This window comes from Anneissia japonica, unplaced genomic scaffold (assembly GCF_011630105.1).
Source record: "Anneissia japonica isolate Jap-2015-1 unplaced genomic scaffold, ASM1163010v1 scaffold2756_len2360902_cov194, whole genome shotgun sequence".
NCBI lineage: Eukaryota > Metazoa > Echinodermata > Crinoidea > Comatulida > Comatulidae > Anneissia > Anneissia japonica.
Genome location: NW_022719050.1, coordinates 453656 through 469620, shown reverse-complemented (window position 1 = coordinate 469620; position 15965 = coordinate 453656). Strand labels below are relative to the sequence as shown.

Genomic DNA, 15965 nt, shown 5'->3' with positions numbered 1-15965 from the left:
TGGCAGCCATCTTGGAATTTTTTGTGATGACATCATTATTCCGATTAAATTTTTTAACGAGAGTGAGGAGTAACTATTTAGCCAAGTTCTTGTTACATTTGATATACATAGCATATGTAAAAGTGACTAAAAACACACATTTATTTCCCCTACCCCCATCTTAATTAGCCCAAAATAGGATATTTTATGTCAAAATTTTAAAGTGCTATAAAAAAAATTGCCCAAGCTCTAAGAATGGGGATTTTTTTTCTGAGACACTATATGATATACTGATTCAGAAAAACCAAAAATAAATTTTCCTTTACTTTTTTCCCGCTAATTTCCTACTGCACCCAGGCTACAGGCTTACCGAAAGCTGCCGGCGATAACGTGTAGCGATTGTATAGATCCAAACTTTAATATACTCACTACTTGTGACTGTTTAAACAATCATGAATTTTGCTATTTATCAACTTCAAATCACATTGGAAGAGACCACTTTATGAGTGGCGATATGATAAATAACTGCATTTGTTAGCATAGGTACCTAATGGCACTGTTTACCGTTTGCATAGGTGAGGCGGGACTGCTAGTCAGCAAAGTGACGTCGACATCACCAGTAGATGGATATGCAGCACCAAAAGCTGTCAATGAGAAGAAGTTGATTCGAAATGTCAAGAAGCCTCTTGATGAGTATTTTAATTTCGGAGATATATTGTTAATCGATAAAGAAGGCTACTTATACTTTAAGGATCGCCTTGGGGATACCTTCAGGTGAGCGCCAATCTTTTAATTGTTATATTAAGATAAAAGATACAGAAATATTTTCGAAGAAAAAAGACACAAGAAGAGGCAAAAATACATAGGCCTATCTGATATCAGAACTTTGCATTATAAGTATAATATGTCTTGAGTGAACTAGACTACAAAGTTAAAAGTCCTTGGTTTGACTTCCGACAACCTGGATTACCAGATCTTCGGGTTCGGAGATATTGCATAAATAAAAAGTGATAGAAAATAAAATTTATAAATATTAATTGGCTATTAGTAAATATTGTTATTATTTAGACCGTGCTCCGTGCAATATTATTTTCAAGGAGTTAATTTAACTCCAAATGAGTTTTTCGGTACCTTTACAGAATACCACCTTTGGAGTTAAAATAACTCCTTGAAAAAAAAGCATTGTTGTCACTTTTGTCCTAACTTACTTATGGTTAACATCACTTTCTCCAAAGATGTCGGTTTGTGCTTTTCTTTTCAATGTTTCAATGTATGTCACTGCTGTAAATGCTGACTGATATTGCTTTTGTAGGTGGAAAGGAGAGAACGTAGCAACCACGGAGGTCGACAATGTCCTGACAGACTTCCCAGACATAATAGTGGCAAATACGTACGGCGTTGAAGTGAAAGGTATTGTTTCATGTCAGTTTTGCTTACATGCATGATTACACCAAATCCTTGATGTGCCTCATACTAATTTATAATCATGCTTGCGGTATACCACGTAGATAGTTCTGAAAAGAACTGTTGTTTTGGTTGAGAATATCTGGACGTTTCGATTGAGTTGCTTCAATCGTCGTCAAGAGATTAATGTCTGCAGAAATTTACAGTGAAATATTTGTATGTTTTGGGTAGTGAGACTTTCTGCTGATTGGTAGAAAACTATACAATAACTGAGACTATGTGTGAAAAGGGTAATACAAAAACCATAATTCACAGTCTGTGCAAAAGGGTAGGGCGTGGCTAGAAATCCAAGGCAGTGGCATTGTTCTAGCTTAGTGAAAAGGAAAGCCAAAAACAATGGCATGGTTTTAAGTGTGGCGGGAAAAAGTGTTGCATTGGTTTAGGTCCGTTTAAACATGGACGACCAAATATCGCTGATGACAAATCCCTTATCTTGTACTTTATCGTGTTTGTGAATTTCAATAGGTTCTCTGGTCTGTCAAGAATGCCAATATGGTACAGTGGCTATCAGTTCAGTTTTATCCCAACATACACGATGTTGTTTGTGGGAGTGCATGACTGTAGATGACTTCCCCTCTCCTAGCATGGCCTTGGTGTTCATTGAGCCTTGTAAGGAGATCGCGTCCTGTTTCACCAATGTAAACCTTTCCACACTCGCATGGAGTCTGATAAACTCCTGGCTGGCTCTGTGCTGGTGGTTTATTCTTGTGTGTTTTTAGAGTCCGGGATAGTTTGTTGGGTGCACTATGAAACACTTTAATATCAACTTGTTGTAGAATGTGTTGAATACGATGTGAAAGCTCTCCCAAATATGGTAAACATACAGACTGTCTAGATTCCGTATCATCTTGGCTAATGCTGCGTTTGGATATTTTGAAGTCTCTCGTGTGATAACCATTTAGTTTTAGGGCTTCCCTAACATGCTGCAATTCTTTCTGGATAGAGTTGCTGTGTGCTCTTCTGAAAAGTGTGTTGCAAACACCTTTCTTGGTGGATGGGTGGTGAAACGAGCGTTTGTTTAAATATCTGTCGGTGTGAATCGGTTTGCGATAGACTGAATGTGACAAAATTCTTTCTGGTGACCAAAACATCAAGAAAAGGGAAAGAGCGATTTTCTTCCTCTTCCATAGTAAAATTGATTGCTTTGTGCTGAGAATTCAGGTGATCTAGAAAACTATCTAGGTGCACCTTACTGTGCTGCCAAATGATGAATGTGTCATCGACGTATCGGAGCCAAAGTTGTTGTTGTTGGGTAGCAAAATGAGGAGCTAGTTGTTCGAATTCTTTGAGGAAGATGTTACCAATTACTGGGAATAAAGAAGATCCCACGGCCGTGCCTTCTGTTTGTTCAAAGGATTGGTCATGCCATTCGAAAGTGGTAGACAGTAAACACAGTAAAAGTAGTTCGTTTATCTGTTCTGGGTTGAGTGCTGTTCTTTTCCTGGACAGTAGGTTCCTCTTCTCGACGATATCTGGCTATAAGACACGCCTCCTTGACCGGTACAATTTACTACCTGGTCGTTACATCAAACACAATAATTTATATTATAAATAAAACATAAAATATATATTACACTTACCAACTGCCTGGCAAGATATTCCATAATTTTGCAGTGATCATCATTGTTGGTGGGTCAGGAAGTTTCCTGTTCTCTTAAACTCGGTACTCCAATAATAATCACACTGGGTTTTAGTGGGTCATTGTATTACTTTTTTAAGTAGGTTAATTTTAGAGTATGGGTTACATATACAGTAAACTACTGTGTTTCAAATACACGTTTTACAGTAATTAGATTAGGGCTCAACAACAGTGGGTAGCTAGACACACTTTGAAGTTTTTTTGTTTGTTTTTGTTTTTGTAGTTTAGCCTACACACGCTTACTGGTCCGTACGCCCAGTTAATACATCAGTTGGCGAGAGATCACTTCTAAATTGATACATTTCTAATCTTTTTTACCACAGGAAATGAAGGAAGAGCTGGCATGAGCTGTGTTGTGTCGTCTAGTTGCAGTGAGAACATGTTAAGTCAGTTGTATGTTCACTTGACGGAAAGACTTCCAGCTTACGCATGTCCAAAATTCCTGCGCTTTGTCAAAGAAATGCCAGTGACTGGAACGTATAAGCACCGTAAGGTTGAGCTTCTCAAAGAAGGATTCGACCCACAAATCGTTGAAGATCCCATGTATTTTTTTGACCAAACTGCTAAATCGTACTCGTTATTGGACATGCCGGCCTTTGAAAAGATTTTGCGAGGAGAAGTTCGCTTGTAAATAATTTTCAGATTTGAAATGCCTTATTGAATAAGATACACACCAAAACTGACCAATTATATATTTTTAAGATTTTTATAGTTATTGTTTGTTAATGAAGTGTATTGTGAATCATATTTTCAGTGAAGGAAAGAATATCAATAAGGTACTGAACTCTATACGTCTCACCAATTTTGTGCCTATATAGTGTGTGTAAGTCTACATTTACTTATTTTTATTTAATTTTTCACAAACAAATATTAATGATATAAACAGCAAACATAAAAAATGTCTCCGACTTATAGTGAATTCCATAGAAAATTTAAAATCTTCGTTTTTTGACTTGATAACTTAACTGCTAGCAGATATATACATATAATAATACGCCTACTACAAACTAATAAAAAGGGTACAAAACAAGTATGTACAAATGACATAATAAATTACATATTATTGGATCTATATTTTTAATGTTATTACTTGAAACTCATCGTATATTCGAAGAATTTTTTTTTTTAACGAGACAAGTATTTGTACAAGTTCATGTATCGGTATCCAAATAGTTTTTCGTTCTTCATACAACCTATGTTATCTTGTATTTTATTTAAGTTTATGGAAATTAGGAGAATTTATATAAATGTTCTATTGACAAGTATGAAGTTATCTTTAACAAGAGAATAATGAAAAATGATGCGTATAAAATTAACGATCATAAAAACGATCAAACATAATGCGTACAGTATTACCAATAAATTAGAACCTCCTCCTTTTGGGACCCATCAATTTAGGGAACACTTTTTTTTTTAAGTGTGAATTGAGAGCCAGAAATGAATCTTTTAACACTATGGCTAACCCCTAAGGGGACACTTTGTTCGGTTCTGAAGGTGTCCCCTTAGTAGGGGTTTTACTGTACTTGAATATCACTAGGTCAACAAACTGTTTACAGCACATACCGAGAACAATCAGACACAATATTTTGAACAGACAATATGCAATTAATTTTTAATCAAGTTGAGAAGCTTGTTCAATATAAATCTATTTTTCTCCCGTAGGTACTAAGTATGTTTTTATATCTCTATATATATATATAAGTCTCATAATAGTAAGAGTTGATTTAATCTTGAAATTATTTTCTTTCTTAATTATCTGTAATTTCCAAACATTTAGATGAATAAAGTGATGTCTATGTCTAAGATAAATCTCCAAATTATGTTACGGGTTTCTGTTGTAAAATATCGATTCTATTATATTATATATTATTCTAATGAAAGCTAGAAAATAATTACGATATTTATATTGTAAGTATTAACCACTTATTATGTAATGGGTCTACAGTCTATATCACGATTGACGTGAAGATATGTGTTTGTTATTCAAATTAATATTGAAGCCACGTTTATATACATACATATAAATAATGATGTGAAAACGCATATCCATGCATATACGTAAAGCATGCATAACATATGCATATGCATAATGCAATATGTACCAAACAAAGATAGTACCTGTACTAATATGGAGTGTATCATGTCAATTCAATAGAAAACAGACAATATGCAATTAATTTTTAATAAAGTTGAGAAGCTTGTTCAATATAAATCTATTTTTCTCCTGTAGGTACTAAGTATGTTTTTATATCTCTCTATATATATATGTCTCATAATAGTAAGAGTTGATTTAATCTTGAAATTATTTTCTTTTTTAATTATCTGTAATTTCCAAACATTTAGATGAATAAAGTGATGTCTATGTCTAAGATAAATCTCCAAATTATGTTACGGGTTTCTGTTGTAAAATATCGATTCTATTATATTATATATTATTCTAATAAAAGCTAGAAAAAAATTACGATATTTATATTGTAACTATTAACCACTTATTAAGTAATGGGTCTACAGTACATATCACGATTGACGTGAAGATATGTGTTTGTTATTCAAATTAATATTGAAGCCACGTTTATATACATACATATAAATAATGATGTGAAAACGCATATCCATGCATATACCAGAAAGATGTGTATAAGAGACAGGTTCTGAAGGTGTCCCCTTAGTAGGGGTTTTACTGTACTTGAATATCACTAGGTCAACAAACTGTTTACAGCACATACCGAGAACAATCAGACACAATATTTTGAACAGACAATATGCAATTAATTTTTAATCAAGTTGAGAAGCTTGTTCAATATAAATCTATTTTTCTCCTGTAGGTACTAAGTATGTTTTTATATCTCTATATATATATAAGTCTCATAATAGTAAGAGTTGATTTAATCTTGAAATTATTTTCTTTTTTAATTATCTGTAATTTCCAAACATTTAGATGAATAAAGTGATGTCTATGTCTAAGATAAATCTCCAAATTATGTTACGGGTTTCTGTTGTAAAATATCGATTCTATTATATTATATATTATTCTAATGAAAGCTAGAAAATAATTACGATATTTATATTGTAACTATTAACCACTTATTAAGTAATGGGTCTACAGTATATATCACGATTGACGTGAAGATATGTGTTTGTTATTCAAATTAATATTGAAGCCACGTTTATATACATACATATAAATAATGATGTGAAAACGCATATCCATGCATATACGTAAAGCATGCATAGCATATGCATATGCATAATGCAATATCTACCAAACAAAGATAGTACCTGTACTAATATGGAGTGTATCATGTTGTCAATTCAATAGAAAACGTTCATCCTCAATGGTTAAATTCATTATTAATATATACGTGTTACAGTACTAATGTTCAGAGATATTGAAGAGAAGGCACAGTCACATAGTTGTCTGGATCCTACTTTATTCTTTTACAATAAACGAGAACGTCACAAATACAATTTGTTTCCGACTGTTTAATACAAAGGCATCGTTTCATGAACGCGTTACAAACGCGACATGAAAATAGGCTGTGTTACAAAAACTGATGGGAAGTCTGTTTCGACAGATATGATTTCATTGAGGCGATAATTTCTCACCATACGTGGTCCTCTATAGCTTCTTAACCTTTTACCAATACTGTGAATATTTCAAGAAGACAGTACATTAGTAAACTCTAGGTTGCATTATTACTGTATTTACTTTAATTGCATGGTTTCAAGACCACATTCTATACTTTTATTACTCGTAATGGAATGGAATTATATTTTATTCTGTTATGGTTTGTTATACGTGATGGCTTGGTGGTCTGTGCTGTTCTTCGCGTTTTGTAATCTAGTATGTCGTTGTATAATTGATTAACCACGCCCCGTGATAGGCCTCACTACAACCCTACCCCAAGACAATTGCACCTGTTCTATTTTTGTATACCCCTTATAACATTGAAACATCGATTATAATTTTTTTAAATAATTAGTAATAGCAAAGCTTTCTCATAATAGGTAAAATAATTTTGTATTTTATTGCCTTGTCCTAATGTTCCAATAAAGTAAATTAAAGCTCTATATGAGGTCAACACGTGTGGCATTACAAGCCATTGGAATTTAGTGGGCACCCCGACTGACCTAAAGAAATTAACTTTCAAATACTAATGACCAACAACTATACCCACAATCATTCAAAATAGTCGCGTAAGCAATACAAGATAACAGGAACTGGAAGATTTGTTTTTATATTTCAGTACATTCTGTAACAGAACAAATGTAGATGGTTGATAATCTGTGTCATCAGGGAACCGTGTAATTTCTGTTCCCTGGTGTCATCGACTAGGCCTACAGAAATTGTGTATACACCAAAGGTAATGAATTGCTTATGAATAAAGGTGTTGATCAGACGCTTGTTTAGACGCTCGACTTCCAAACAAAGTCCAAAGAAGTCAACATTTTTCTCACAATCGTAACTAGGATTTAGTATAGAGCATTGATGATCGCAATTATGATCAACTTGAGAGAAATGTCAATCATTTTCTATCATACGAGATTGCACAATAAACAATAATAAAAACAAAGTATTCTAATGCAGGCCTACATGATCGCATTACATGGATATAACTCAGTACACATAACTGTACATCCATTCTAAAAATACTTGGAATAAACAATCTGATATTTATCATATTATTTCTTAATTTACCTCTAAACAGAGATATTTAAAGACCTATTTTAGTGCCGGTCTTTAATTACTGTAGTTAGAGGCAAAGCTGCAAAAGACACTAAAACCCTAGTCTCCAAAGTGGTCTTTATTTGGAGGAGACTTGTAGTTAATTTCGTTTTTCCGTCGGGACGTTTAGACGCGCTGAGCCCAGGCACACATACATTACTTGTGCATGAATAATAAGGGGTCATTCTATTCCAAAAGGATATTGGGATCTATTGAAATGTTATCCACTTTGTCCTTTTAGCCCCCTTCAAAAACGATAAAAAAAAATGTACTACCATACAATCGAACTTATCCACTACCTAGATGGCGCTGTTTTACTCCGTTTTCCATGGTACTAATTAGGACTGGAGCACACATGAGTTTTAGCTCGTCATATCGCCCAAGATTCAGGAGGAAGCAGCTGGCTACACACTAGGCTTGATCATTTGGGACCGGCCGATTCGGCTTCGTCGGTGCTTTGTTCGCACTTGGATAGATATTTCGGTCAGGATTGTCTGTTTCATGAGGTACATGAGAATTATCACGTATTGATACTTGGAAGCTTACCGAAAAAGGTACCGTAAGTTAAAATAATTAAAAATTGTAATTAAATAATTGGGACTTATATTATTAAGATAATGTTAAGAAAGAAATACTAAGAGTATAACAAGGAAATTAAATATTGAGGTTGGTTATATTTCTATTAATAAATTAGACTTACAACTTTAATTTAGCACGTAATTGACTGATTTGAGTCAATATATTATAGTCCTAATTAATTTGAAACATTGCTAATTATAAATAGGTCAATTGTAAGCAGGTCTATATGTATAGTGATTTTTTTAATGTATAGTATAGACCTGGTTTAAGTATATTTGTTTGTTTATTTAAGTTAGTTTAAGTTTTTATTGTTGATAACATAATATTTACTGCCAATATGCAGACAGAATTTCCATGTATCACTTGTTACTTGGACAATAAATCATCTTGTAACTTGTATCTTGTATCTGGTATCTTTGTGTAACAAGCACACTATCTTGTTACATTTTATACCATAAAAGATGTCTTATTTTTTAGTGCGTGATGAAATAATTATTAGATAATTTATGAGCATGATATGGGGTCAACATCTTATTGTACTGAACTGGTAAAGTCTACCTAAACCTGTCCATAATTGATGTATAATTATTACATTATAAATATTATAATATGAGTTGTAATGAATAATAATAAATAAAGGTAATACAGTAATAGTAATAATTATAATAATGATATTTATAACAATCAATCAAGATAATAGGCTTGATATTAAATAATTACTAGTGTTAAAAATAATAATGATTATTATCATAAATAATGATAATAATAATGATGATAGATGATAAGAATAATAACCATAACATAAATAATAGTAATAATAATATTATAGTGATAATAATATTGATAATGTTAATTGTACTGTAATGATAATAATACAGTAAAAGAATATTAGGTCTGTTTATTTTTACTCCAAATTAAATTTTTAAATAAGCTACCGTGGGGTCTGTAGTTAGGTACCGATAATAAGGCAAAACCCAAAAATAATTTAACTGGGTACCGCTTGGACCATCTAAACCAATGTTTAGTAAATTATTGACCGACCTATTATGCAACAGTCACATTTTAAAACTTACAAATATTTCTTATATTTAGCCATTATCTCGTTCGTTACTCCACCTTACACCCTCCCCCATTCCATATGGCCTATGTCTCGTCTACCTTAAACAACCAATTGAAATGTTGTCATTTAATCGAAACTTCATATTGGTAGTACTACGGATTTACATTATGTGAATGTATTAACGTTAGGTTAATTTGGTATAAAATTGGGTACTGTATCTTTAATATAGGTCTAATTGGCGGCATTACGCTAGTAGTATAATTATTTATGTATACTTCGGTTCGTTAGTCCCGTAGAAGACATGTCCTTGACTGAGGTGCCAACATAGCTATGGGCATTTTGATGATATCCTAAATACACAAAATGAGCGTTCTTATTATTTTCGGCGATTTATTTAATTATATAAAGCACAGAAATTGCGCAATGATCCATGTGACACCATCGCAATTCTATTAATTTGTTGAATCAACTTGGACTGCGAACAATGGTATCAATATCATATCCCCGTAAGTACTACATTCCGCATTAAAGATCATCGTTTATAATCAGACAATTAAACTTGGAAATAAGCCTAACTTATATACAGTACAATGTACAGTACTTATAGTAGACCTATTACTTGTATCTTGCATACACAATGACAGCACCCACGTTTTTCAGGTTTTACTCTGCAATTCGCATTTTATAGCGAATAGCCTAATAGGCCCTAGATGCGGTTTAATTATTTTAATCCGTTATGTATTTATTTCATTTACTTTTTATTTATCCCTGACCCAAGTTCAGACGACAAGCAACTCTACTGTCACTTGTTCTTGTCATGAGCCATGTTCTCTGGACGATTATCTTTTTCGCGTAACCACTATTCGTCCTTATATAATCTTTTTTCATTCAAAAAGTGCCTCTTGAATTTAATAAGTTCCCATAAGAACCCCTCGATTTTCATCTTTCCATAAGCGCCCCATCAATTTCCATTCTGTTTTCATAAGCGCCCCTTTTAAATAATCGCCCCTCAGAAAGTGCAAAAAAAAATGTTTTAAGCGCCTGGGCGCTTATTCGCGCGAGTACGGTATCTAGAAGTCTTAAAATGATGGGGATTATGGGGAATTGGGTGAAGATGGAGCTAATGATTTGGTGAGGGGGCACTAGCTCGCAAAATAAGGTAATTTTTAACTACTTGAGCGTGTTTTTTTGCTTCGAACATTCTAAATGGGTAATTTGGGGAGGTGTGCGCAACCTGACCCCCCCCCCTCCCACGCCGCACCCTCCTAGATGAAAATATATTACACTTATAATTTTCAATTAAAAGTTAAATAGAACATTTGTTTTTTAAAGTTCTTAGCTTAACGTACAGACTTATCTAATGTGGAATATTGTGTAATACATGGACTCCTGTGCGATAAACTGATATGTAATCACCTAAAATGTTCGGTCTTGCAATTTGAGAGTGAACTTAGTTTACCCATAATGAAAGGTAATTTTCCAATGGTTCAACCAATAGCAAGAAAAATATCATAGGTACAGGCATGTTACATTGATGGTCTGACTAACACTGCGGGGGTATATATGCTCCGGGCACTACTTAGTCGAACAACTCAAGTCATTCAACCTAAGAAATGTGCTCCGCTCCAAGGCATTACAAAACTCCATCTTTTTACATAACAGAATATAAACATCATTTACACGGTACTCGTGTAAATACAAACGTTACCTTTATACGTCAAACCAATAACATATAGGGTGTTAAATATACAACAATACACTTACATCGTTTCTCATTAATATCTATTCAGTGCAATGATTCTCTTGCCAGTGTGCATAATTTATTTTGGACCCGTGTTCATACTAGATTACTAGTGAAAAATTAAACATCCAGAGATCTCCTTTGTGCGAATAGGCAGCGCACTGATGCATAAGCCCATGTGTACCGGTATTCAACCAATAAAATTCTCATCTTGCGTTCACACCATCAAACGCATCTTTTACAGTCAGCCTACTAACCAATGATGGTCATAAATATCCGTTAGGCCCAACGAAGTTCATCCAACTATTATACCCCTGTAATTATATACTGCCTGTAATCCAACATAAGTTCACAATATTATTCATATAAAATTTTAATTACTGTTGTTTGACTTTACCCTAAAATATATAGGCCTATATAATGTATTGTTGTTTTGTAATCTTTGTGCAATGTATAGAACTAGGTCTGTTTTTATGTATCGTTCGTAATTCAGCTACAAAGCTACAATGATGATATTTTTAAATAAATCTTGAACTTGAACGTGACGTCCGCATCTCAAAAAGCCTCTACATCCACTGTCTATTTTAAAGCGTGCCTACAGTCTTTCGCAACTATAGTTTAAATATAGGCCTAAGTCAACTAACTACAATTCAATTTCGTTAAAAACTATTGTTACTATTATTAAATTATTCCAATGAGTTTCCAATAGACTGTAGCTCTGGGATTATTGATGAAAAATCCGTACTGTTTTATTTAGTTCAATAACTGTACATAACTAGGTTTATGTCGGGCAGACAGTCAATATAAAAAGGGCACTCAAACGGCTTATTTTAATATGAAAGCACTAAACCAACTCCGAAATTTTTTTTTGTAATTCCTTATTACTACTGTATCGTCTTGCGTTTTTTTACAACATTATTACATAGTAGGAAAAGTCGACAAATACTGCAAGCAATCATTAAATATTGTAAAATTATAAAAATAATTTAGAAGACGATACGTAAGGTTATATAATCATTCTGTCTTGCGTTTTATGTCCAGTAGTAATTGTGCTTTATCCAACCTGATGTTTTAACTCACTAAATAAGTAATAGGCCTAGTGCTTTATCCAATCTGACGTTTTAACTCACTGAATGCGCCCCAAAACGAAATTTAAAGTATTTGCAAATGATGTGATTGGGATCGATTCAAACACACAACCTCGTCTAGTATCACACCGACCCTGTCGATACCACTGGCTTGCGTGCTTGCATTAGTTGCTAGGGTTGAATTTAACAAAAACAGCATCCATATTGAGTTTGGATTAAAGGATCGATGTTTAGATAAACAAATGAATGAATTAATTAATTAATTAATTAGTTAATTAATGACTAAATGAATGAATGAACGAATGAACGAATGAATGAATGAATGAATGAATGAATGAACGAATGTGTGCATGCATGAATGAATGGATTAGTGGATGGATAGATGGATGGATGGATCGATGGATGGGTGGATGGAATGGATGAATTTGTTACAAGGATTGGATAAATGGATGAAAGAACGAATGAATGAATAAATGAATTTTAAAAAAAACTCGAAAGGATGAATTCTATCGTAGAACATAAGAATGCCAATCTCAAAACATCAAATTGATAATAATACTAAACCATATTGGTTAGTGAGCTACGTGACAATCTTGTGATTCGAGGTGAAGCGATTAATAATGTACAAGCGCGCACGAATCGTGTTCAATTTTACGTCTATGCACGTTTATGTTTACGAATATTTTCCCCACTTTACTTTATGATTAGGCTATGCTCATTTACAGAAAGTCTTGTATTTTGTTTTATACCGAATGACTCACGGATTCGCTTCCGTATCGACGCCTTCCAATACAATTTTTCTTCCTTTGATCTTTACAAATACCGTCCATACCAGAGATTTATGAAAATTATGTCGCCTGTAATGGTTAGCGAATTGACCTGAATGTAGTGCACCTCTTGCAAAGAAGGATGAAGGCATCTCTCGTGTTGGAGGAGGGCACCCCGCTACTTCAGGTATTCCGACCAGAGGCCAGCGGCCATCTTTGGCTGATATTATCAGCTGAAAACAGGCTAACATTTTCTCATGAGAATATCATTGGTTTTATCGCAATTCAATTCGTTTTGTATGCGAATGTATTTAGTATATTTCGATTAGATCTCTATACAATATAATGAGGATTTGTGTATTTCCTTTAATTATCATTCGTTCGTCATCAAATATTTCCAATTAATATTTTCAATTATACACTAAGACCTTCAATATTTTTTAGTGTCTGCAATGGATTTACATCTTTAATTAAATTTAACATTTTCTTTAAAACAATACAGTGTCAATTATTTAAGCGAGTGCTTAACTTTTACGTTTAATTTAAAACTTTTAGGCTATAATTACCTCGGCCTACATATTTCAATTCAATATTTAGACCGAAAAGAGCCATGATTTCTATTCAAGTAGAAAATTCTGTACAACTCAACGAGAATAGCTTACACACAAAACATTACATACACTATGATTTTTTTTACTAGCCTCATAACCTAATTTATTTACACATATATAGTAAGTTTTGCAGGACTATCCCACATCCACTTGTGAAAATCAACAACGTGACATCATTATTGAAAAACAAACACTTAATGATACTTAATAGGCTAATGTAATGGAATTTACGTTAAACATCGACAGCTGAATATCTAAGTCCACAAAATTCCTACGTTTGATTAGAATGAAATATTACGTCGATGAGGTCAATATGGGCTGCATGTGGTCATGTTCTGGACTACTGAGAGCATCGAATGTTAGGCCCTATGAGTGACGTCATATCATGCTAAGGACTGATATGCTGCTCTCTCATGATTTCCGAAGCTTAGATACATACCGGTACCAGAGAGTGGGTTTACAGTATAGGCCTTGTTATGTACTAAAAGTGGCATACTCATTTTATAAACCTTATATTAACTGGCAGGGTGGACAAGAAGTAAATAATGTTATGACGGCCGGTCATTTAGACTTCAAACGAATGTCCGTCAGTAAGTGTTTCTCATCAGTATCAGCAGATAGCCCAGTCGGCTAAACATTACTGGTGGTAGCCCATTGCGTGTGCGCTGAAACGTGGAGATCTTTTGGTCCCCGGTTAAATTCCCATCGCTGTTCTCCTTGTGTTCCAGCTGGAAGGATGAAAAGCAAGTTTCAAAAGCGCACCGTCTTTCGGATGAGACGTTTACCGTTGGTCCGGTGTAACAAATGATTCAAAAAGTACACTCTTTAAAAAAGAGTAGGTGGTTGTCTGTGTACTGCCCAATCAGCATAAGAAGGACCCCACTGTAAACAAGTCTTCTTCATACTTTCGTGGGTTATTCTTGGTCTTCACACCAAATAAATCCATCCATGCATCCATCACCTATATTATATTTCGTAATTAGTTGAGTATACATAAACATTTATAAATATTCCTTGCGTTTTTCATTCTTAATTCGAGTATTTTTAAAAGATTTTTTTTTAAACTCCATGTATTGTAAGTAAACTTAAAAGTGTGGTGTCTAAATTGACAAGCAACCAGCTTCTTGTTAGTGAGAATTTTATAATTGTAAAATCTTTTCAATCTGTTTTTTATTGTTTAATATTTTTCATAAAAATGAATACCATTCTCTGATTAGCTTCAAGTAACATTAGACAGAGTAAAGCGATTATTATATTTCCATATTATGCTTTCCAGTTATTTTGCAATAGGCGTACTACTACTGCCTGTTCATTATCTGGTATGCATTCGAGCTAATATTACCCTAATGAATAGGCCTAAATACATAAACGTATGTATTATTGTAATGCATACGTTTATGTTAGGATAAGGTATGCTATTAATTTCTTTCGTTACGTTGTTTGTCATGAGAAAACCACTGTCATTGGTGAGAATTGATTTATGGATCCCGAAATTAAAACGAAATGGCAAGTACCGGTACACATAGTTGCAACGTCATTCATTTGTATTAACTAATTACCGTAATTAATATTTATTTTACTTCATTAGAACAATGTTCTTGAGAGTATTGATGTTGTCAACATGTTTGGTATTTGCAACGGCAGCCTCCAACAAGCCAATGCAAGGTAAGTTTAGATGGAAAGTCCAAAACGCCAGAAGCTCAAAAATTAATTTGTGCAGGTAAGTTTGGAATCGAATACCGTCTCTCGTGTAATATGTCTGTAAATGGTTACCCATGGAATGAGAGAGTTTGTGTACATGGTCACGTATTACCCCATTTTTGTGTTTGTGCAGGCGGTGTTTATAGGCCATTTAAGGTAGGCCTATACCGTATTTAAAATTGTGGTGTGGTCAATAAAGAGAGGCCTTGTTACGAACTTTTAATCTAGAAATTGCATCAAAATGTTATCTTTTTCATTTTAATTACCGCACGACTACACACGTGATTTTTGCAATTGCAATTCTGAACATAATATTGTAAAAGATAAGATAGGCCTAGGCCTATATCTTGGAAAGACCTCTTTCATGGTAAAATGATTGCAGCTATCATTTTACGGTATCATCTGACCACAGTTCGAGCACTTTAAGTGCGTTGTAACATTTTGCTTTATTGTAAATATAGAAACTGGCGTCTTAAGTAATTTCGATCTGATGACACAGGGTTTTCTTTTCCCGTGAATTCTCTCTTTCTTCCGTACGTAATGTCCCAATGGAATTGCCTAATGGGCGACCCTAGTGAATTCAGCCCCGGGGAGACCTAGAGAGTGTCAC

At 33.8% G+C, this 15965-nt stretch overlaps 2 protein-coding genes across 7 annotated transcripts in view; both read left to right on the top strand.

Moving 5' to 3' along the window:
- Positions 1–6550, top strand: part of LOC117110711 (very long-chain acyl-CoA synthetase-like) — a 22477-nt gene extending 15927 nt beyond the window's left edge. For 4 of the 5 annotated variants that reach the window (XR_004445765.1, XR_004445764.1, XR_004445762.1 and 1 more), the window contains 4 exons: positions 555–753; positions 1292–1389; positions 3406–4567; positions 5731–6550. Coding sequence is in view for 1 of the 5 variants with exons in the window: in XM_033253482.1 (XP_033109373.1) it covers positions 555–753; positions 1292–1389; positions 3406–3713 (605 nt within the window). In the remaining 4 variants the exon portion in view is untranslated. Of the gene's footprint in view, positions 1–554; positions 754–1291; positions 1390–3405; positions 5688–5730 lie in introns of those variants that run through there. The other variant, XM_033253482.1, reaches the window with a different exon arrangement.
- Positions 6551–8201: 1651 nt separating this feature from the next.
- The window catches only part of LOC117110797 (cartilage oligomeric matrix protein-like), a 32549-nt gene continuing 24785 nt past the window's right edge, over positions 8202–15965 (top strand). The window contains exons 1-2 of one of the 2 annotated variants that reach the window (XM_033253618.1): positions 8202–8362; positions 15243–15319. In XM_033253618.1, the coding sequence (XP_033109509.1) occupies positions 15247–15319 (73 nt within the window). In that variant the 5' untranslated portion in view covers positions 8202–8362; positions 15243–15246. The remainder of the gene's footprint in view (positions 8363–15242; positions 15320–15965) is intronic. The other variant, XM_033253617.1, reaches the window with a different exon arrangement.